Genomic DNA, 24781 nt, shown 5'->3' on the forward strand with positions numbered 1-24781 from the left:
CGTGACTGATATTCCATCCTCGCCATTTTGCAATGTGGGACAGAGAGGGAGGCCACTTTTTTTATGGTTAACGAATAAAACAAAAGCAGTTTTATGTGTTGAGGACAAAGAGCGTCGAGCCGTGTTACGTCTCAGTGAGTATACTTTTATTCAGTTACAGCCAGGCCGTCACTTATTAACCAAAAACACCAGTAAAATGCCCTTTTTACATTCATGTGTGTCACAGCTAACAGTCTCTCTCTATGTGTGTGTGTGTGTGTGAGACAGAGTGGGTGAATAGCAGGCAGCAAGCTATGAGGCTAACCGTGAAGCTAACAGTTGTAACAGGCTCCTGTTGCCTTTTTACTCCATTTCTTCACACACACAGCAGCCTCAACGTGTCAGCTGACAGCCGTTAAAGAGGTTATTCGGTGTCTCAGTCTGAGTAACAAGGCTGTGCTCAGACTCATCCTGCTGGGGGACTGAAAGTGGCTGAAATATTTTTAGATCCTGACATAACAGGTGCTCATCTGAGACAGGCTGAAGCACATGATCGTGTCTACAGTCACAGCCACGCTGATGAAAATGTGTCAAATGGATCACAGAAAGCCAAATTAGACCTTTTTGTGTGATTATAAGTCAGTTATTTCCCATTGTTTTGGTCATCACTGTCATAATATACAGTGTTAAAAGGATGCAGTCTGACAGAAGGAGAAGTAGGAGAAAAGGGGAACATGAGTTGTGGTCAGAAAGTGAGAAAGAGGAAAGAGTGGGACTTGCAGAGATGACAGGAATAAAATCACTATGGTAATTTCCCTCCAGCTCAGTTTGTAAACACATGCACATGGTGCACGTGTGTGAAAGTTTGTGCATTGACCAGCAGTGGCAGGGTTTATTATGAATGAGTTAAGCTGTCACAAAATTTATGGTTCCCCTTTTCTTCTAAAGAGCCAATTTCCTCATTTAACCATTTGTAACTACTCTGGTCCACAGTGTCAGTACTGTCTTTTAATCTATATTAAAACATTACAAATCTTTCTCATTAACAGGAGTAGAGTTGCTTTGCTTTCTAATGTAATTAGTACTCATACTGTTATTTGATATGAAAGGGATCCACTAACTAATGTGATAATAAAGTAATCTTTTTTTGTAATTCATCAGCAAAGATATCAAACATTCACTGACTCAAGCTTCTCAAATGTGAACATTGGCTGCTTTTGTCTGTTTTTAATATTATTGAAAAGTGAGTAACTTTCAGTTTTTAACTTGGTTGGAAAAAACAAGCAAATTGAATGTCAATTCTCTGAGATTGGTACATTGATGTATAAGCAGGTCATTGTTAAATTCACTCCAAAACAGGAACAGCTAGAACATTTACCATAGTGGCAACTCTGCCATAAAAGAAGCTTTTGTCGTGTGGAGTTAGAAATGTGTGCATATGACATGAATGTACATCAGGAAGAATACTGAGATGTTGTGCTCTGAAGTAGCTTTGCATATCAACTGTAAAATCAGCCAATCACAACATGGTGTAATATGTTGCAATATTACACACTAAGGTCTGTGTTTTCTGTTGTCTTCCAGGTCATGGAGGAGATCAGCAATGTAGCTGTACTCATCTCACACTCCTCCGCTGCCTCCTCTTCCTCCTCCACACCGGCAGTACTGGGATCTCACTCGCAGTCCGAAACCCAGCAAGCTGTTGTGGAGGATGCCTCCCAGAGTTTTCAGCAGAAACAAGCTGCAGATTCTCTCATCCAGGTCATCGAGAAGCTCAGCAAAATCGTGGAGAAACGGCCTCAGCGCCGCTGCTCCTTGGTGGGACAGAAAAGAGTGCTCCAACAGGCTTCCTCTGCAGGGGGAGGACGTGAGGAAGGGACGAGAGGGAGCAGAGGAGGCTCCCCTTTTAAAAAACTTAGGAGGGACTTTAAGGAGGAGGAGGAGGACACAGAGGTGGTGAGATTGGATGTCAGCACAGCTGATGCTGCACTTTCTCCGCTTGTGTCAGGTGACAGTAACAATAATAACATCACCTCCACGGTGACAGAGGTAACCAGCAATGCCAACAGCGGTGACAACAAGCGGACAGTGACATGCTATCAGTGCAGCCTGTGCCCTTATCTCTCCCCAACGTTGCCCCTGCTGAAAGAACACCTGAAACAACACAATGAACAACACAGTGACCTCATCCTCATGTGCTCAGAGTGTCGATTTACCTCGAGGGACCAGGGTCAGCTGGAAGCACATGTCAGGCTGCACTATGACAATGGGGGCAATCTGAGGAGGGACTCCTCTCCATCTGATACCCACAGCGAGGGAAAAGAAGAGGTTTTGATTAAGCAGGACAGTGACTGGTCTGGGAGCGGAGGCCATGTGGGAACAGACATCACCAGCTCATTGGGCGGCTCTAAGGAGCTGCCACAGAAGAAGAAATGGTATAGCTATGAAGAGTATGGATTGTACCGCTGCCTAATCTGCAGCTATGTGTGCAGCCAGCAGCGAATGCTCAAGACTCATGCATGGAAGCACGCTGGCCTGGTTGACTGCTCCTACCCTATCTTCGAGGATGACGACGGGGCTCCAACAAGAAGAGAGGCCCCAGCTGCCAACACTGCCGCAACCAGAGAGGAAATAGTTGTTCTCTCTCCAGTTGTCCAAGATAAAAGCCTGCAAAAGCTCCCCACTGCCTTCAAACTCCAGCTGTGCGTGCCGATGGCTGTTGAGAACAAAAGGGATGTGCTAAATCCAGTTTCAAATCAGAGTGGGAGTCTAAAAGCAGAAGAGGAAGAGGAAGAAAGTGTATACCCCATCAAAGACCTGACCTCCGAGGAACCCATGGTGGAGGTGCAGGTGACGACAGAGGCGGAGACCGAGGTTGAGATTCATAGTCATCATGATAATGCGTCTGTCACAGACAGCTTGCTTTCATCAGCTCAGAAAATCATCAACAGCGGTCCAAACAGTGCCGGCCACATCAATGTGATTGTAGAGCGCCTGCCCTCAGCTGAGGATTCAGTCATAGCGACTAACCCACTTCTTCTGAGCCCGGACGTAGACGGGGACAAAACCTTACTGGATGCAGAGGAGGAAGAGCAGGATGACGTGGGAGCTGCACATCACAACAAAGGGGAGGACGAGATGGTCCTCAACAGCAGTACTGACAGCCCGGATATTAAACCCTCAGTTGTTATTAGTAGCGATTCCCCACGGGATGAAAACATTCCTCCAGCCGGTCGCAAAAGGACTCATTCTGAGTCTCTCCGCCTTCACTCTTTGGCTGCAGAGGCCTTGGTAGCTATGCCTATGAGGACCCCTGAGCTGCCCACATCCAGCACCAAGGTAAGTCTGAAGACCATTACCTCACCAACACAGAGTCTGAACACAGGCCAGAAAATGGTAGATGTGACTACAGCTGGTCAAAAGGCTTCAGAAGTAGGGACAACGGCAGCCCTTTTGGACTTTGAGCTTCATGGCGAGGGCAGAGAGGGAGGTTTGGGTTCCCTTGGTCTGGGTGAGGGAGATGAAGAGGGTCCTGCAGCGAAAGCCGGCATCAGCCTTTCTCTGCTCACCGTCATTGAAAGACTCAGAGAGCGCTCTGACCAAAATGCCTCAGATGAGGATATCTTAAAAGAGCTTCAAGATAACGCTCAGTTCCAAAACGGAGGTGTGGCTGGTGTGGTTGCAGCGGACGGAGCTGGGAGCTACGTGTGTAGCATTACAGGAATGGATGGGTTGGTTGCTTCCCCAGATGGAGGTTTAGTGGACTACATCCCGGGCAGTGAAAGGCCATACCGGTGCCGCCTATGTCGCTACAGCAGCGGCAACAAGGGCTACATTAAACAGCACCTACGGGTCCACAGGCAGAGGCAGCCATATCAGTGTCCCATCTGTGAGCACATCGCTTCGGACAGTAAGGACCTGGAGAGCCACATGATCCACCACTGCAAGACAAGGATGTACCAGTGCAAACAGTGTCCAGACACCTTCCACTACAAGGTGAGGAGACTTGAACCCTCTCATGGAGCATTTCATACCCCCTTTTATACGACTTATATTACAAAAGTTGTATATTATAATTTTGAATCTCTCAAGAAAGCTGGTGTTTATGTTAATGTTGAGTAGACTCACAGGTCTTTGACAGGTGGACTGGACAGAAGTGCAGGTTTTGCCAAGCCATGTACTTTTCAGGGACATTGTTTAGATATTCACAACAAATACAACACTGGCAGTCCTCCATTCTGTTTCCCTAGGATCACTCTTTGTGATTTTTTTACACAGGTACTCAATATTAAAAAGGAATATTTTCCAGAAACACAAATTGAATGTAAATATTAAGATAAATCAGTGTTAGGCAATGTACACTAAGCATTGTTGAAATATATAAAAACTGAGAGATAGATAATTAGTTTATAGTAAGCTAAAAGTAATGGATAACCAGTAGTTAGCTAAAAGTAATGGATAAACAGTTATTAGCTAAAAGTAATTGATAAACAGTAGTTAGCTAAAAGTAATGGATAAACAGTTATTAGCTAAAAGTAATTGATAAACAGTAGTTAGCTAAAAGTAATGGATAACCAGTAGTTAGCTAAAAGTAATGGATAAACAGTTATTAGCTAAAAGTAATTGATAAACAGTAGTTAGCTAAAAGTAATGGATAACCAGTAGTTAGCTAAAAGTAATGGATAACCAGTAGTTAGCTAAAAGTAATTGATAAACAGTAGTAAGCTAAAAGTAATGGATAACCAGTAGTTAGCTAAAAGTAATTGATAAACAGTAGTTAGCTAAAAGTAATTGATAAACAGTTATTAGCCAAAAGTAATTGATAAACAGTAGTTAGCTAAAATTAATTGATAACCATTAGTTAGCTAAAGGTAATGGATAAACAGTAGTTAGCTAAAGGTAATAGATAAACAGTAGTTAGCTAAAGGTAATAGATAAACAGTAGTTAGCTAAAGGTAATGGATAAACATAGCTAAAAGTAATAGATAAAAATTTCGAAATCATTAGCTAAAAGAGTGGGATAATTAGTTTACATAGTTAGCTAAAAGTAATAGATAAACAGTTGAAATATTTAGCTTAAAGTAAAGAAATGAACAGTTGCTGTAGTTAACTAAGAATAATGGATAAATAAATAGTCAGCTGAAAGTAAAACAGTTATCATTAGCTAGGAGTAACAGCTTATTGGTTAAATGATAATTTACTGTAACAATATCCACTTATAGGTAATAATAATTCTAAATAGCATCTGTATGTAATCCATTCATAGGCATATATTTGAGTGGTGCTGATGTAGGGACGTTTGAGCTCATCTAATAGAGCTGTGGGGGTACATCAGACAAAAAAGTTGGAAAGTGCCAACCTAGATAAAACTAATGCAGCATGATTCAACAGTCCAGTCATAAATCCTAGCTTCATGAAGGTTACAATGTTCAGTTTTTCTTTAATCTGTTTCAGAGAGATGTTGATTTATTTTACAGGTTGTAGTTTGTGCTGCTGTTACACTGAATGGTTATATGGAGAGGTAATATTTTGTCCATCCCATATAAATTAAAAGTAGAGTAAATATTAGAAACACCTCAGTATAACTCCATTACAATTTTAATGGATAACGCTGTGCTCTACGTATTTTAAATTTGTTGCAGTGTATTGCATATGATAATGGATTTTGTGAAGATACAATATCTTGAATTGTTCTGAATACCCACACAGAGAAAAAATACTGTAAGATTTCTTTGCCTTTGCTTTGTGGTAAGACAGTAGTGGCTTTTAAGTAGGTAGTCCTCCAAAAGCCCCCCAAAATCATAAAAGCATGTGCCTACACGTTGAGACAGTATGCGACTGTGTAAAATCGATCCACATCTCTAATGTAATATTTACGATGACTATGTCTCTCCTGCCTCCACATCTGCTTTGTTCCTTAGCAACCAAATGAGTAAAGTTGACTTAAAGCCTAAAAAGATAACTCAAATGTACCTGTGTGAAGTGATACACCTTGTCAGTGAAAGATGAAAGTTGGAAGAGACTGTTGCAGAGCTCCAGTAAGTTTGCCTCGGTTTGATGATAAAGGCCAAGGAGAAAACTATTGATTCCACTGCTATCATGGGACTCCAGTGCTGATCTGCAGCTGAGATTATTAAGTTCATCCTATTATCCAACAGATTTGGAGTTGGGTGAAGAAAGTTTCTAATTGTGAAGGGTGAAGGCTGGCCTACCCCTATGATATATACTCCAGAGGTGGTATTACTGTGTCAAAATGCCTATTAAACCTGCAGAGTACATCAATGAGCTCTCTGCACGTCAATCAACACTTTGACACAGTCTCAAGGTTTAGTGAACTGTCCCTCAAAGATTACATGGACATGAAAAACTGCATTTGTCATAGAATATTAAAGTATAAGACAATTAGTCTTTTTTCTTTAACCTTGTGTGCCGTACCTTTTTTTAAATGTAGCTTTTTATTTCCATGAGGCCTGAAATTGAACATCCGGGGTAATTATCCAATTTACCCTTTCTAAAAAAAAAACAGCCTCTCTTATCTGCATTTAGTCTTATTTGTCTGGTTTTGGCTCTGCTAGAACAAAAGTACGTTTCAAAAGGCTTTTTTAATATCAGCTGCATATATTGTCATTTATGTTTTTTCCTGATCCAGAGTCAGTTGAGAACTCATGAAAGAGAGCATCATAGCTTCAGTGGTGACGTGGTAGCCCTCACATCAGTCAATGAAACTGTGGCCACGGTGGAGGACACTGAGCGGGTAACAGATGAAGGTAGGAAAGATTTTTATGCCGTCATTATATTTGGATATGCTAAGATTGGTCTAGAAAGTTTAAATGGGCTTGCTGACACTCCTCCCTCATCAGAGCTTTGCTTCCATGCCACAGTATCTACCGTTCCATTCTGTATTATGAAAGTTGTACACTATTTAATTTGTCCTTCTGATGCAGAATGTGGTATGCAGAAGATGTTCAAGTGCGACGTGTGTGACTATACAAGCTCTACGTATGTCGGGGTGAGGAACCACCGGCGGATTCACAACTCTGACAAGCCTTATCGGTGAGTTTTTCAAAAGGCTGTAACAATGCACCACTATCACCAAGCTGCAAGTACTCATACCATTCACTGACCAAACCTGAGTAGATGAAATGTCCTGAACAGGTCCTGAACAAAACCTTTAAATTAAATCATGTTTGACATTTATTATATCTGATTATGAAGTATTAAATAGACTTAACTAAAATTCCTTTTGAATTCCTTATGAAATGCATTTAGCTTTAACTTTTGACTATCTTAAGCAAAAACTAAGACTCAATTCTTTACAAATCCTAGTGTTTTGCTGGATCTAGAGTGGAACCACCTACCATATATCAACCCTAAACTAGAGTCCATGCACAGTTGTTTATTACCAGATGAAGGTTATGTGCAGGAGCATTACAATTTAGTGCAGAGTGATATAAAAACACAGGCCATTATTGGAAATCACATTTAAAAAATATGTAAAAAGCCCTTATTTATTTTTATTTTAAGACACCAGTTCTCTTGTTGTCATTACAGTACTCATGATCCCAGTCTGACCTGCCATGACAAGACATCAGTCCGTTTTAGTGGATGTAGCTTTAACCATGACCAGGGTTTCTTCCCCATTTCTAAAACCAACACGTACAAACTACTGTATTAATTATTTTCCAGAAATGATCCTGCTAACTAGTCGTGTCTTAAAAAAGCTTAAAAATTAGCTTTACGGCATGCAGGTGGTCGAGTGGTAAGACCCCGGTTCGAATCCCGGCCGGCGGACCTGTACTGCATGTCACACCCCCTCTCTCTCACATGTTTCTTGTCTGGCAACTATCAAATAAAGGTGTCTATGCATGAAAACAATCTTTAAAAAAAAATAGCTTTACAATATCAGTTGCCTTAAAAAAATCACTCTTTAGAAATCTGAAATCATGTTTCCTTTTAATATTAAGAAGTAAAACTTCAATTAAATCTGTGATTTAAAGATTGTTAAATATTCTTAAAGTGTCAGTTCATAGTCGGTGAAAATGTCTATACAATGTCCCTGCCTTTTTTTTAAAAAAATGTTTGTTCCCATGTGAGTACCTTTTCTCTAAATTGTCCAGTAGATGGCAGTATTTACCTGAGAATAACCAAACCAGTGCAGAGATTTCACAGAGTGGGCACAGTCACATTTTCTCACACGGCGCCCACACTGTGTCTCCTCCACACTCTGTATTAGCACTTGGCCTTTGTGTTAACACATAGCTAGCTGCCATGAAGTGTGAACACATATGGGTGTTTGCGCCAGCTCTCTTGATGGTACGCGGTCGCTTGTGCTCTAAGGTCAAAAGTCTGTACAAAAATACACACAGGGTTTCTTTCTTCTCTGGAAAAGGTCAGATGGCATCTAATTGCTGTTTCTATATGCTGTTTTCAGCCAGAACGGTCAAAGTGGAGTTATGAAAAATGTTATGATTGGATATAAATATTCCAAGGAGTATGTTTGAATAGGTAAGGATTGAACAAAGCGAGTTTCATGTCTAAAAGAACTTCAACAAAGACTGTAGTTATCATCTTATCTGCACACTTGTGGGACTCTCATCCTTGAGCTTTCACGTCTTTTCAAGTCTTCTTGCCTTATTTTTTTTTTTTTAGGGTGTAATTAGAATAGAATACAATGTATTTTCACTAGATTGGAAAATATCTCTTGGCTCAGCAAAACCTTAGAGCAGTAAAAGATCTAACAACATATATGGTTTGATATACCTTGTGGTTTTGTTATGTATGTAGTGTTAAGATGTTGGATATCTATGTTAAACATGGTCAAAGTTCCAAGACTTTGAGATGAACTTATGTAGAAATGCTCCCTGCAAGTCTTAAGCATATCATGATAAAATATAAAGTAAAATTGTGTTTGCAAGATTTTTGGTTCCCTTTTTTCCAATGTAAAATGTTGATTTGGCTCAGAATAAAAAGCCTTGGAGATATTATTTGTAGACAAAGGCGCCCCACAACTCCTCACAGAGCTCAGAGTCTCAAACTGAGGAAAAATAAAGGATAAGATCTGCCTGTCAGGATGCTTAAGGCTAATGGGTACAGTTCACTTGGCTTCATATTGGGCTTGCCAGGTATTTTGCTGGCAATGGCAACTATTCTAGGCTGCTCACTTCTAAAAAAAACCTGATGTTCAGGTGACAAGGTAAATGCTAAAACTTTCAATCAGGGATTTGGTTAATCAGTATTTTCAGAAAAGCTCAATTGATGATCAGAGCTCTACCAAGATATTTGAAACTGTTTCAACAAACTGGCTATCAAATGCAACAGGCACTGCTTGCCGAAAAACATTAATTTCCAAATTGCTGCTTTTCACATTAGGCCTGAAAAGCTTATGTGTGAGCCAAATACTCAGTTTCCCTGAAGGGGTCCTTTTCTGCAGAGGGGCCACAGAAGAACATATTTACTCAATTTATTCAAACACATCTGCAACATGGAATTCTAAACGTTATTTGCAGAGTATAGGTGTTAGGCACATGGCACCCTTTCTACTGTTTTGGAGCTGTACTCCAGCACATTGGAATTGAAATAAAGACTATGAGGTTAAAGTTCTGACTTTAAGCTTTAAGTGTATGATGACAGGGCCAAAGTTCTGCATTGTTTTACAGCCAGTCTGGATGTAAACATCCTCAAATGAGTGCTGAAAGTCAACGGTTTACCTTCATAAGTCATTATTTCATTCACATTCACCGCACTGTATTTACAAGTAGTAAAAACATTGGGTCACATGTACTGTCTCTCTAGTCTGTCGCTTCAACAAAACTGTTATAAATGTTATGTGTGTGCAGTGTGTCTTTAGTTGGCTGTGGCCTAGGAGGTAGAGCATGAGAGATGTTTGTCCACTAATTGGAAGAGTAGCAGTTTGATTCCCAGATCCACCAGCCCACATGTCCTTGGGCAAGAGCTAGGCTGCATCCTCGGTGTGTGAATGATTAGATCCTGAGATCCTGATGACCCTGATGCACCAGGCTAGCAGGCTGGCACCCTGCATGGCAGCATATGTGTGACTAGAAAGGTGCTATATATATAAGTACAGTCCATTTACCATTTACCATTAAGGCACAATTAAACAATAATAAACACATTAGCTGCTGTGTGTCTGTGTGTACCTGTAGCTTTGAGACGTATGTAGCTGTCTGTTCATTATTTCAGTTAAAGGCTTCATGTGGGAACATTACTTATACGATGGACTTGGAGCCATAAAGAAGTGTGAGCTATGGTCAAGGTTAAAACTTAAAAAAGGGAGTTAGATGTATGAAAGTAAAATGATTTATATAAAGCTGTATAAAAACATGCATGTTGAATCATTTCTGTGTGCTGCTACCTTGCTATGCCCCTGGGTCAGCTCTGCTACTGCATGAATGTTGTTTAATTTAGGGATTAATGACACCTGGTGAGATGGGGGGAGCAGACTGCAAAATGTAGAAAGGATACTGCTGAATTATTGATTAAGTTTTGTTATTTTTGAAAGTCAGTTGAAGAATATCTTCATTTAAATCTTTTGTTAATGAAATACCACTGTTGACTTTGGATCTGCAGTGGCTTATTGTTTGGATTGCGTGCCGTTGGAAGCCATTATATCAAGTCAAAAAACTCCACCAGGACTAAGAAGAAACACACAACGAAGCTGATAGATTGGGCCGGTCATGAGTAAATGAATGAATCCGCATACTACGCTATTAATGCTTTGTCGGGATGTTTGATGAACATGAACTTGCAAAAAGGAATTATAATGGTGGTTTGGAAAATGGAATGTAAATATCTGGTGATCTGAGCCAGGCTGTGGAAATGTGTTTGTGCAGCAAAGGAGGATGACAGTATTTAAGTATATTGTTAACTGCTGTTTGAAACTGTAAGAAAAATGTCTGCAACACACAACCTAAAAATGAGCGTTCATAATAAAGATTAGAAACTTGACTGATAACACTGAGACCTCTGCTGAGTCAGAAGTAGTTAAAATCACAAGGGGAAAACTAAGATCATGCATAAGAAAAGTGAATGAAGTAAAACTGTTGGATGGTAGAAATGTTCATCATGTCGCTGTAGATTGGGAAACGTTTAATCTAGCTGTCAATGATTTCAATAATGGTCATCAGTCTGTCCAAATGCTCTTATCAAAGGAGGATCATGTGGACTGGTATGAGCCAAGAATACTTAATTTCAAATGCTTTGTGAAAAAGGTTGAAGTATGGAAAAGAGAACAAATTGCACATCAAGGATTGACCCCCCCAGGACAGCATTTCTAATATGTCATGAAAATCAAAAGGATCAAAAGCCTCCTCCTCAGTCTCCTCAGCATGAAATAAAGCAGCTGTTGAAAATGCTGCCCTGCCAGTTTAAGCTGCTGCATTGAAGGACAAACATGTACTGCAACTTCAAGAAGCTAAATTAGAATGAATGAAGCTGGACACAGAAATTGCAACATCGACAGCTAAAATAAAAGTTCTCTAAAGACTTTAAATGGATGATAAAAGTCAAGAAGATGGAATGAATGCTTATTTGGAAGCCGGCAAACAAAGGAAGATGGAGCTTTTGGATCCTGACCTTTCTCTGTTGTAAACGCACGTAGCTGTTAGTAAGCAGCTGCTCTCATGTTTCCCTGGGTCTTGGTGCTTGTTTTTGCAGAAACTATCCCGCTCTCTGCCCCCTCGGCCTGCTCTCGGTGTGTTCTAAGCAGTGGTGTTCTCTGGCTCATCCCTGCATCTGTGTGCACCACAGCCCAGCTTTACATACAGGTACAGTACTTTTTGGCAGATCTCCTCTGGTGGAGATGAACCTGAGAATATCACTCAATCATGCAGCAAAGGAGCAAGTTGCACAATCCTAAATCGAACCTTCACCCCAACGATCTTGTTGCCATAGTAGATGACACAGCACCAAGGAACTCTTGGCTCATGGGCTCCCAGAATCGAATACACACCTCAGGTTGGAGGGGGTCATCTCACAACCGCAAGCTTCAGCTTTTTTAACACACTTTCAATGGGATTCAGATCTGGACTCAAGGCAGGCCACTTCAGAACAGTCCAATGGTCCACTCCTGAGTGCTTTTTGATGTATGTTTGGGATTATTATCCTGCTGGAAGACCCATGACCTGCGCCTAAGCTTTTTGACACACTCCAAAATGCCTTGATAGTCCTCTCATTTTAAATCATCACTGAGTCTCCTTCATGTGTAACAGTAGGAATGATGTTCTTTTCTTTTCAGCCAAATGTTCAACCTTAGTACTAACCAGGGTTTTCCATGTATTCCAGAAGAAGTCAAACTGAACAGGACAGTTAAGAGGGAGAAAATGAATCAAAGCTGATTTTATCTGCAATCCAGTTTAGTTTAGTTTAGTCAATCCAGAAACCAAGATATTTGTAAGAGGATACTCTTTCAATTAATGTCTCATCCAGAGTGTTTATATTTAAATCATTGGCACAGTGAGTTATTTGGAAAACAGCATACATTTAGTCTTATCTGAGTCTAACAGTAATTTAAGATCAATTTAAAGTTCACTGTACAACACATAAGTCAAAATTATTATTTTGAAACACTTGAGCAGCAGAGGGTGCTGAGGTATAGAGAATAGAGTCCTCCTCATACAGATGAATTGTACTGATCCTAAGGTTTTCTCCTAATTCATTAATACAAATTGTAACTAAAAGTGGTCCTAAAATAGAGCCCTGTGGTGCACCTATGTTCATATTCATAAAACGACTTATGTGACTTATTGTTTGCATTGCTTGTTATCAACCGCACTCAAACAGTCCTTAACTGAATGTGAGAATTGTTGAAAGCCACTATATATAGTCATGATAGTCACTGACAGTAGAACATGAAGGCCAACCACAGACAAATGCTCATATGTGGTTATCGAATGAACATTACAGGCATTGAAACTCACCACTACTGCAATCAAAAAACACAAAACATGTAAATGATCAAGATTTATGCTAAAAATGTGATCATGAGACTTACCAGAAAACCAGAGTAAGTGTTATGAATGTACAAATTCTAGCAACTGGATTTACTTTGGCAAATCTCGTGGCAACTTTTCTGAATACAGATATTTTTGTGGAATAAACAGATTCAGATACTTTTGTGTAACATCTCTACTAAATACAGTGCTTCCACATTGTGCTGTCGTCCTCTTTCAATCTTTCAATCTCTGCTATAAACAGCGTCTATAATCTGTAAATTCACTTCAGTTTCCTACAGGCAAAGCCATTTTATTCTTCAGATACCACAGCACAGTGAATACACACGAACGTGTTTGTGATGATACAGAAGCTATTTGTTCTCCCTTTGTGTTCCAAATGATCCACAGGGGGACACGGTTGGAATATTAAGATGTGGAGTTATATTAACCCATGTATCAGAAAAGTTTCTGAAACAGTAAAATAACTAATTCGACCCGGAGACTGGTGAACGTGCTTACATTTACAATTTGATTATAAAAACGTAAGAATTAAAATATCTGTTGCATTCATAATTAGGCGTAACTGAAATTTCTGAGCTGTATTTGCATGAGTAATGCTTAATCTTATTTAGTCTAAATAAAATAAATCCAGCAATGTGCTGTAAGACTGTTTGTTCTAAATAGATTCTACTTGTCTTCAGTTAGTCAAAGCTGTCTTGTTGATATTCTGGGCACAGTAAAGCTCACATAATAAAATGCAGCTCTCTTTGTTTGTCTGTCACTGTATTTCTATGCAGTAGGTCCGTGGGTTAAGTGCAGCCTCTGTCTACAATCTTTGTACAGCATTGCCTCTAAGCAGCTAAAAAGCCAGTTTCATCTTTCAACTGCAACATCTAAAGTGCAACAAAGTCGAAAATGTAATTTCTTCTTTTTACTTGAAGTGGCTTTTTCCCTCTGTTTTTTTTTGCTGTAAATCCCCCATGTCCCTTCAGGCCACAAGTGAAAAGAAGCAACACACTGACCTCAAAGAGCAGCTTGTTAAACTCTCTCCATGTCCTCTCATCTCTTGCCTCTCCTCTCGCTCTCATCACCAGGTGCTGTAGCTGTGATTTCGCCACTACCAACATGAACAGTTTAAAGAGCCACATGAGGAGGCACCCTCAGGAGCACCAGGCTGTGCAGCTGCTGGAGCAGTACAGGTGAGAGACATCAAACATGCATCCTCACCACAGAGAGAGATGATATGAACCTGCCGTGAGTCCATGTGGGGCCTGAGCCTGCATGTGACCAAAGCAGTGCCATCCTCATGACTTGCAAGGCTCCTGATTGGTGGATGGAGAAAGTGAATTGGAGTGTATACTCTGTCCTCCTTAAAAGGTCAAGTATATTCAACCTTGAGTAAAACGCCAAGTGCTGATTTGCATTTGAGTGGATGCTTGAGCTCAGATCTGCAGTGGTAAAATAAAGAGAGGGTAAACATGACCACAGCCCAAGAGGGCCGTGATGATGCAAAAATCAATACATCAGTCTCTATATCAGTGTCTGATGTGGAATTGCTTTGAATAACTTTAAACCAAATAACACGCATACGAGAATAGTTTGACTTCTAGACGGACTGAACTGAATTCATTATAAAATTACAATTACTCCAAGTGTTGATAACCAGCACCACAATAGCCAGGGTGCATGTCATTATGAATAAAGTGGTCTCTCAAAGCTGCTGGTGCTCCAGGTGTAAATATCAGAAAAAATAAATATCTGGCTTTTTTTTAATCATTAGTCTCTTCCATTTCTCTAGCTGTTCAACATGACAGCAGTTAATTAGGAATGACTTTACACCTGCTCAAAGGAGGTGTTAAGTTTAAGTTATCTCTTAATTGGGTGCAGACTTTGGTGCACAATGCTGGTGGAGTACCACTTCAGTTTCCACTGTCGTAATGGGGTTTTGACTGTGGATTAGTAGCAAAAGATTTAATCTATTTTGAATTAAGTTTCATCATTCAGAAACATTTTATAATATGTAATACTTTATCTTTGTGTGTGCTGTTGGTTTGAAATTGAAATAACTGATAGTTGGACTGGCTTCTGGTACCAAAGGGGCCTGACTGATGGAATTAGTGCTTTTATTGCCAGTTGATTTTTTTTTCTTCATTGCATTGATTGGATGTGCTTTACTTTGCTCATTCAAATTTCTGACCGTTGAAGCCTTCAATAGGCAGGAATAAAAAATATACTTCTAAAGAAGCTCTTTAGTCTGTTGTCTGTGCACATTTGGAAAGCATTGTAACAGCGTCACACATCAGCCTGTTGGATTACAGCCTGTTCTCATGAGATCATGTCCAGTCTGCTTCATCTTCATCCTGAATGTAAATGAGACTGCCAAGTTCTTCAACGGATAATTGCTACCTCAAGAATTTGAACTGTTCATAAAGAAATGATCCATAATTCTATTAATTTTTGACAAATACTGTCTCCATCCTGCTGTAAATCCTTTCTCCTCTCTCTCTCCACCTCTTGTCTCTGTCTCTCAAGCTCAGTCTCCCCTGTGGAGTCTTGAGTCGGGGATGATTCCTCTTGATAGAAAGTAGGAGCCGGATTAGTCGAACCTCTGTGAGCATATTAAATCAACTTAGACTTGATCCGCTCTCACTTGTTTTGCTCATCTCGCTTCTTCTCCCCCTTTTTTCTCCAGGTGTTCTCTGTGCGGCTACGTGTGCAGTCACCCTCCATCACTCAAATCCCACATGTGGAAGCACGCGGGAGACCAGAACTACAACTACGAGCAAGTTAACAAAGCCATAAATGAGGCCATCTCCCAGAGCAGCCGGTAAACATTACTGTAACTCTGCTTTCTTTCTGCTTTTTCTGTATTTGCAAATAGAAACTACATCAGAACTGGAACTAACTAGTATTTAAACACCCTAAATGTAATTACAAGTTAAATATATTTTTGTAATTGGACAGAGTCTTTTATAACCCCCTTTTCTTTCCTTTTGTCCACACTACAGGGCACTAAATAATCTAAGTCAGTTAATGATGGTATATGCAATAAAAATGGAAAAACCCTGACTATCCAACACATCCTCATAATTAAACAGTATAGGTCTTAAATTCAGCCAGCGTTTACGCCATCTGGTGGTGATAGTAATAGAGTCTAGAATGACCCATTAAAGTGTAATATGCTGATTTTCAAAAACCATTAGAAATCACTGCTAGAAAATATTTGTATGGACTTGCTCACAGCCAATCAACGCAAGCATTCTTCGGTTTAATGCAACATGTGATTGGCCCACTGTCACAGCAGCTACAACCCTTCTGTGAAGTTGTGGTGAATTTGAGTTAGCGCGTTTAGCAGTTCAGCAGCCAAGATGCCACCTAATTGCTCTAAAGTGTGTCTACATTACACACCTCTTACACCGGATAATAGCAAGTGCACAAAATGTGTAATGTGTATCAAATGAAGTACTCATAGTATCAGTATCACTTTAAAAACCATACCCAGCCTTTATGATGTAGTTTTTCTTGTGAGGACTGGCTGGAATATCTGCACATTTAAATTCCCATGTGAAATGGTGACGTTTGAACTAGGAAGATCATTCAAAAACCCCAAATGCCACATACAAAATGACATTATCACCTAACCAACGTGCATCTCAGTCCAAATTTAATTTAAATAAAACATAATACATTATATTGTATTGTTTAACTGGAAGAATGTGGCTCCTGAAATGTAAGCAATCAGCCGTAAAGAGGAGACATCACTCTGTTGAAATTTTGGGAACTGTTAAAAAGACTCCTTTTGCAAATGTAGAGTAATGTTACAGAATGGAGTTTCTGGCTTGCCGACAGCACACAAACCCGACAACTGCCATGTTTAATTTTGGCCTGTTGTGAAGTTACTTACGAGATTAATGTTCATTAGCAACAGCTGATATGATCTGCTGCCGGCAACGTTTGACATTCTAACCGGAGAAAGCGACGGTCACTGTCAGCTGAAAATGAGAAGCTGCTACCTGAACGTTTTGTACTAATCTCTTTGCTGTTAAGGAAGACAGAGGAGAGATAACAGATTTGTCAATGTCAGAGTTCAGCGAATCCGTGGATTTTGAGACGATTCAGTTTAGCTGATAAAGATCTTCTCTTTCTTTTTTAATTTGCTGTCATAAGCTGCCTTACAAATATGCACTGCATCATAGGAATGAATTATGGGTCTTTTAGTTCACTTTTAGTTCAAAAGAGCTGTCAAAGGCAAAAAGGTGAGAGAATTTAAAATGTTCAATATGTGCAGGAAAACAGGCACTAAATGGCACCTGGATCAGTAGCTACTCACACTCTTTTCATGTTTCATATCATGTTTTCAGTGCTTGCAGCATTAAATATGTCACATGTTGTAGGGTAAGTTAGTAAAGTAACTACAGTATAAGTAAAACAACATATTACATATGCCATTTTACTTTTTTAAGTGTGTGGTGAAACATTAAGAAAAACTCAAACAGTGCTCAAAGAAATCATTTTTATCTTGCTCCCTCTCCCATCATGTCTTTCCTCAGTGCTCCTCAGAAGTTGTCAGCAGTTCTGGAGTCAGTGGCAGAGCGTCGTGCAGTGACCCAGCCCTCACAAGACAAAGCCAAGAGCCCAGCAGAGCCGCTGCCAACACCCACAACAACACCAACACCAACAACAACAACAGCAGCAGCAAGCCTGGCTGCAGACAGCTCAACAGGCCTCCCTGCACCCACTACAGATCCTTCCCAGTGGTCAGGTGAGTCTCCAAGCCCCCAGGGGAAGGATCCAGTACAGCTCCATTCCCAGGGCCTGACACGCACAGGCCAGGCCCTTGGCCCAGGCATGGAGTATTGCGTGCTTCTGTTCTGCTGCTGTATCTGCGGCTTCGAGTCCACCAGTAAAGAGCGGCTGATGGATCACATGAAAGAGCACGAGGGAGACATCATCAGCATCATCCTCAACAAGGAGCAACAGCAGCAGCAGCAGCAACCAGAGCCACAAGCTAGCCTGCAAACAGCAGAGTGAGAGCTGCTTTTCCTCTGACACTGCTACTCTTACAAACCATCCGCTGCCCATAAAAGTATTTCATGATGTTTCTTTACCTCAAGGTGGATATCACGGTGTTACCATTTCACCATTTTACCATAGTGGTAAGGCTTTTATTGTCATTTCTCAGAATGTTTTCTGGCTCGGTGGGTTGTGGTGTCAAAAAGGGTAACAACTGGTGAGGCTGTGATAACGACTGTCCAACCCGGACACCTTGAAAATGAATTAAATGTCTTTGACTAAAAGGAATGTTTAAAAAAAACTAGAACAGAGTTGTTGGCGAATAACATCTGTCTCAAATAATTTGACATTGAAGAGACACTTCTGTGTGCTTTTTGATTCCGAGGGACACTTCAGAGCTCTAATCCAAGTTAGATATTTCACTTTACAGGGACAAGTTCATACCTCACAAAAACCACACAATCCCTCATGAGAAATTGAGTAAAATTCACATATTTTCCAGTTTAATTCATTATATCCACCACAAGGCAGCTCTTTTATTTCTACTGTAATATTTAATGTATTTAATCTGACACCGTTTGGGTTCTAGCCAAGTTAAGGAGGTACATGTGCAAATTCACCATTGCCTAAAAAAAGGACATGTATCACAGCTTGAATATGATTTCATATTTATCAGTTTATTTGTATGCATGTAAGTTTCCGTTCAACCAGTTTAAAGGGGCAATGGTTTATTATTATTTGCTGTTTTTGTTTGTTTGTTTGTATGAGTGTATTTTTTTAAATTGTTCTGATCATTTATAAGTAGCACCTTTTTTAGCAGAGAAAAAAGGAATCGGTTCTTTAAGGTTGACCAGAGAAAGTAGAAATTGGTCTGCAATGATTGTAGTCTACCGGTGACAGAGGTGTTAGTTAAGAGGTGCAAGGTATGTTGACTAAAAGGAATGATAGATGATTTTTTGAAAAAGGGAAGTTGGCATAGGTAATCAGTTCCAGGGTTATTTTAATTGAAAGGTGCCTCGATATACGAAAGCAGGAATATGATGTACAGAATCAGTCACACCTGTTTTCACCTGTGATTGTGGTGCTAGGCTCACTTTAAGAGTATCGTTCTGAAAGAGTTATAGTCCGTTTTTATAGCCCATGCGATTTATGTTGTACATAATAACATTTTTATATAACCTTTTGTTTTGTCAGTGTTTTTAAAATACAAACTTTCTAGTGTCAAACACGAGTTGAAATGACAAAACATGCCTGAAATAAGGAGACGTGGATGTTGATAATAAAAGTTTCTGAGGCGACACGTTCTCAAGGTTTCTTGTTGATTGACAGGATGCAGGAGTGTAGCACAATTACTGCGGTTCTCATATGAAAACACTCGACTCAGCGGAATGTAATAAGGGTAGAGCAGAAAGTTGGATCAATGACGGCTTGTTTGCTGTGATGGATTGCTTCATGAATGGCAGCAAGTTTATTTTTTTCTGAAAGGAGGAAAATTGAGCTCTGATTTCTCAAATGATGCTGAGTATGTGCAAGAATGTCAAGACAACCGTCAAAGATTTAACTGTGTAGTCACTTGGTTGAATGTTAGAACCGTTGAGTAAGTATAAATATGGATGACAAGTGTCCAATTCTTACTGCTATGCAAAAGTGAAGCCAAAATATATCCTTTCCGAGAGCTGCCATCTTGCTTGTGTGACTAAATTTGGAGCCAGACTCTGTACAGTAGATTCGGGCAGCGGGATGATGACCCACAGGACATGCCCCCTTAGCTGTCCTGCCACCTGACTGAGTTTTGAGAGTGGCTGTCACATCGGTTAATCGTGACGTCACGCCCCTTTTTATATAATCAAATAACTCATTAAAAACAAACTTATCTGAAAAATGACCACTTGGAAAACATCAGCTTGATAAGAACGTCCTAAAATGACAGATATTTTATTTGGGGAAAATGTATTTGGTATGTACTTTGATATATTTAGTTTGGTTCATGTTCCATCCACTAACATGGAGGGGGTGGGATTTATGACTTATACTGCAGCCAGCCACTGGGGGGCGAATGAGATGTTTTGGCTTCACTTTTGGGGAGATGTCATGACGTCCATCGTTTATGCAGTCAATAGAAGTTAGAACCCAGAGGTGTTTAGTAAATTTAAACACAAATCTTTAAACTCAACTGACTGCTGAATTAACATCATCACTGACTGAATCTGTAGCTTTTAGCTGCGTAGCTCCACTGACTTACAGACAGCACACAAAGCCGACAACTGCTACATTTAATTTTGGCCTGTTGTGATGTTACTTACTAGATTAACGTTCATTAGCAACAGCTGATATGATCTGCCGCTGGCAACATTTGACATTTTAACAGGAGAAAGCCACGGTCACTGTCAGCTGAAAATGAGAAGCTGCTACCTGAACATTTTGTACTCGTTTCTTTGCTGTTATGGAAGAGAAAGGAGAGATTACAGATTTGTCGGTGTCAGAGTTCAGCGAATCCGTGGATTTTTATCAGCTTTAGTTTAGCTGATACAGATCTTTTCTTTTCTTTTTAATTTGCTGTCATCAGCCATCAAAGGCAAAATGGTGATATAATTTAAAATGCTCAATATGTGCAGAAAACAGGCACTAAATGTAATAAAGAGTACAGAAAAGACCTGGATCATCAGCTTTACTTTGGATTGCAATCCCTTCCTCAGACAGTGTACACTCTTTTAGTTCACTAACATGCTTTCAGTGCTTGCAGCATTAAATATGTCACATGTTGTAGGGTAAGTTAGTAAAGTAACTATAGCATAAGTCAAACACCATAAATATTACATAAGCCATTGTTCTTTTTAAATGTAACTCAATGATAAACAGTGCTGGAATGATTCTAGTTTTGTTCTGAAGTGAAGGTAACATTGAAATCAACAGCAACATTGAACTGAGGGCAGTCAATCAGTGGTTTGATTGGTGATCCTTTCACTTACTGACATACGTGCTGAAGTGCATTTGAAGCTGTGGTTCTATCGCTTAGATAAGGGAACAAAGTACACATTCAGTAACTATGAATGTTTGAATAGAACAGAACATCATCAGCAAAAGATTTCCACTTTTATCATGAGCAACCAAAATGTTTCTCACACCTTAAAGATCTGAGGAATATGCTTATATACTTTCCTGCCAAGAGTAAGCTGAGAATATGGTTACCACATTCATACATACATGTTAAAGCTAGCAGCCAGTTAGCTTAGCTTAGCATAAAGACGGGCTTGGCACATAACCTCCGGTGAAACCACAACATGCTGCTTTACACTTCCTGTTTGTGCAGCTTTAACGAGATATGGCTTGCTGTTTCTAGTCTTTATGCTAAGCTAACTGGCTTCTGGATGTAGTTTTCATGTTGAACGGACCAGATATAAAAGCAGCATTGCTAACATGCACAATTCCCCCAAATTCTGAACTATTCCTTCTACTCATTATTGAAAGAGAAAAATCTGTGTCATTCATTCAGGTCACAAATTTAAAAAAAGATTGCTGACGCTTTAATGCTAATAACCAGAGAGCCTTACTGGAGAACATTCCCGCTTCTGCTACAATCTCACCTCACTGACGAAAAGGAAATAAAAATAGATTTTAAACGTAAACACCGTGTGTGTCGGTCTCACGACATCCAGTGTGTCATACTGAACATGCTGTCATGTTAAATCATCAGTATGCCATCCGTTACTTACATCCACACAGGCAGCGGCTGAGGAAATTAAGATAAAATGGAATATCCATAATTCATGCCCCCCACCCCCCCCATTCCTCAAAACACCTTACATAACAGCTTGAAATTATGTGTGTGTGTGTAGTGGATAAAACAAAATTAAATCTCTATCTCAAAGACCTGTTACCTGGCCAGGATTTCTCATTATCATAGCAAATAATTATTGTCTGGCTTTTAATTTACAATCCTACGTGCCAGAATTAAGGAGGATGTTGACAGGTCTGAATGAAAAGGAAAAAAATAAAATAAAATAAAAGCGGGACTCGAGGGTCCCTCCTGTCTGATTAACTTGGCGAGCATTCAAATGAACAGTGAGAGCTAAACACCGGACCAGACGCATGCTGACCTGTCTGTTTTCTATCGTACAGATGTTTTATTATGACAGCTGGTAATTGTTCGACCCCCAAAAATGAGTGCAGCTTTAAAGGATGATTCTGCTTTATTAGTACCTGGAGTCAGATGATCAGACATGTTGTCATAAATCTGTGTACGCAGTAATGGTTTTTTCTCTTAATTGGAAATTGCTGCCCACCACAATAACAGATTCTAAGCAATGAAATGAAATGCTGCCAATATAGAGTAGATTAGAGTTTACAGCAGCCAAGTATTGCAATCACAGTGTATACAGTTGGTATTTATGACAAATCTTCATCATTAAATGTCATATTTTCTGGCTTAACAGGTCTAATAACACCTTAAGTTTAGTTTCAAGGGTGAAAAAATATCATTATTATCAGGATCAAGCTAATTGTGAATGTCTGCACTTCACACTTTCCTGCTTGAAGGTTTGGGTTTAATCAGCTCCAGATAATTTTTAATTTGTCTTTGAAAAACCTGAACAGGGCTCCTTGTCAAATCATTAACAATCAAATCAATTCTGATTCATTTATCTGCTCACAAAGGACTGGGCTCAGGTTAGCTCAACTTATTCGGGATTGAAAACAAAGACACATGTTCAAATGATGACTCAAACTGTCAGCTATAAACATCAGCTGACAATCGAATGTGTGCACGCTACTATTAACTGTAGCTGTGCAATTCTTAATATTACTTAAGGTGCTCTCACTTTCAGTTTTACCTCCCAATGAAGTGGTTTAGATACTGATAGATACAGCTTGCTTGATTACAACCTGTCTGATCATCTGTCTTTTAGTTGTGTTGTTGCCGCTCCCAAATCTCAGCATTTAGTTTGTATAATATTACTATAACCAACAAATTATCCTTTAAATTATATAATTATACAACTGACTGACTGACTGACTGACTGTACAGTGTTTGTAAGCTATAAAAGAATAACTTGACAAGTTGAGATAAAAGTTGCTCATATGTTGTTGTATCAAAACTGACATTTTTTAGTTATATAAAATATTTAATTAAAACTATTTGCAAAGAAAAAAAGAATATATCAAGTTGTCTGCCTCTGATCACAACAAGACTGAAATCTTTTTTTTGTCCTCAGAAATAAATAAATTCCATTTTGCATTTTTCATGAAAAACATGTTCACATGTTCAGTGTGGTTTGTAGAGGCCAGGATGGCATGATTTAGCTTTTCTTTGGAGCTTTTTGACACATTTGAGTTTGTGTTTTACAGCAAATCAAGCACTGCAAATGTACACCAGAACTGAAAATATAACAAGTAGTCATGTGGCCTCATATTCTGTCATTATAAAATGGAGAACTATGTAATATTGTACAATATTACATTATTGTCGTGAATATTCATATTAAGACTGGAATGCATATGCTTAACAGCTAACGAAAGAAGAGAAAAAAATCCATCCCTAATCAAATCATGTTGGAATTAGTATAAAAAAGTGTGCTAACAGCTGGGAAACACATTACATCTTTGGGTCACTCCCCTGGTGGTGAACGCATGTAGGTCAAGTGGGATTTTGCAGGCTGCTTCAGATCCCATTTGCTGCCACAAATTGCAAAAAGTGTGTCAACTCAGCCGGCACTCAACCACAAGTGTAACAGCAAGAGTTTGGCAAAGAGAACAGATCTTCCATTTTACATTTCCTGCAGTCAGTTTTAATTTACACCACAACTATAGAACCATCAATGTGTGCCATATTAGGTTATTTAAAAGCAGTAACCTGTGACTGTCATAGTTTTTTTTTTTTTTGCGTTATTGTGCCTTTATCATTTATGTTTTCATCAAATGACAATACTGACTTTTCTGCCAAAACTAAAGTCAAATAAAATAAAAATAAAAACTTTTTTTGTGATAATACTGGGTATCATGTCAAACATTAGTTTTCTGTATAGGAAAGTCTTTATTTTAATTTCATTCAATGGTTTTAGGGAAACAGAACCAACAACAAACCAAGTATGTGAAACCGCCCTTTCATATTTTTGAAAGACATCTTACCCTGTAATGAGCTCAATCACTTGGTACTGTATTTTAACTATGTATATATTGTAGAGGAAGACTGTAGAACCATAAAAACTGACTTTTTAAAAGATAAAATCTATTTTTTAATGCTCTTGTACAAATAATAATTAAAAAAACAACATAAATTAAGACAAAAAAAGCCAGTTTTAGGTAGTTTTGGGGCTGTTCTTATTCACTCACAGTCTTTTCAAGGGAACTGACGGTTTTAAGCTAAACGCAGTGAAATGAGCTGCGTGCATTTAAGCCAAAGGAGGTGGAGAGGATGTAACTTGTCTGTCCTGATCCGTGTTTTTTTTCTTTTTTTCTGCTCATAATCACTTTTGTAATTGAGGTTTAATGTGGAGTTGTCTCGGACAGCAGTGTGACGCTCGCTTTATGTTTTATTTATTTCTAGAACATCATAGGCAGTATTATGTCACTATTTTGCCATTGTATTTTTGGTAATAAAGACTGAGAAATAAATGAATGCTTCTTGTCCTTTTATTCGTTATTTATGAGATGATAAAAGTTGCATTTAAAATATTTTACTGAGAATATCTGACACAGACATTTTTGTTTTATTTGACATCCAAATGTTTTTTCACATCTTTACAATCAGAAATCGGGGGAAATACTAGTGCTCATTTTCAGTGGGCCGCATAATGTGGAAATAAACCTGGAAGCTAGAAACTTTTTTGGTGTATGAATCAGTT

General features: G+C 39.3%; 1 protein-coding gene across 1 annotated transcript; it reads left to right on the forward strand.

Moving 5' to 3' along the window:
- The first annotated feature begins 45 nt into the window (after positions 1–45).
- znf507 (zinc finger protein 507) lies at positions 46–24544 on the forward strand. The gene is made up of 7 exons (XM_062419561.1): positions 46–134; positions 1564–3975; positions 6629–6746; positions 6924–7032; positions 14024–14128; positions 15622–15756; positions 17480–24544. The coding sequence occupies exons 2-7, from the start codon at positions 1567–1569 to the stop codon at positions 17958–17960; spliced, it is 3357 nt and encodes a 1118-aa protein (XP_062275545.1). The 5' UTR covers positions 46–134; positions 1564–1566; the 3' UTR covers positions 17961–24544.
- Positions 24545–24781: the final 237 nt, after the last annotated feature.

Source organism: Scomber scombrus, chromosome 1 (genome assembly GCF_963691925.1).
Source record: "Scomber scombrus chromosome 1, fScoSco1.1, whole genome shotgun sequence".
In the NCBI taxonomy this organism is placed as follows: domain Eukaryota; kingdom Metazoa; phylum Chordata; class Actinopteri; order Scombriformes; family Scombridae; genus Scomber; species Scomber scombrus.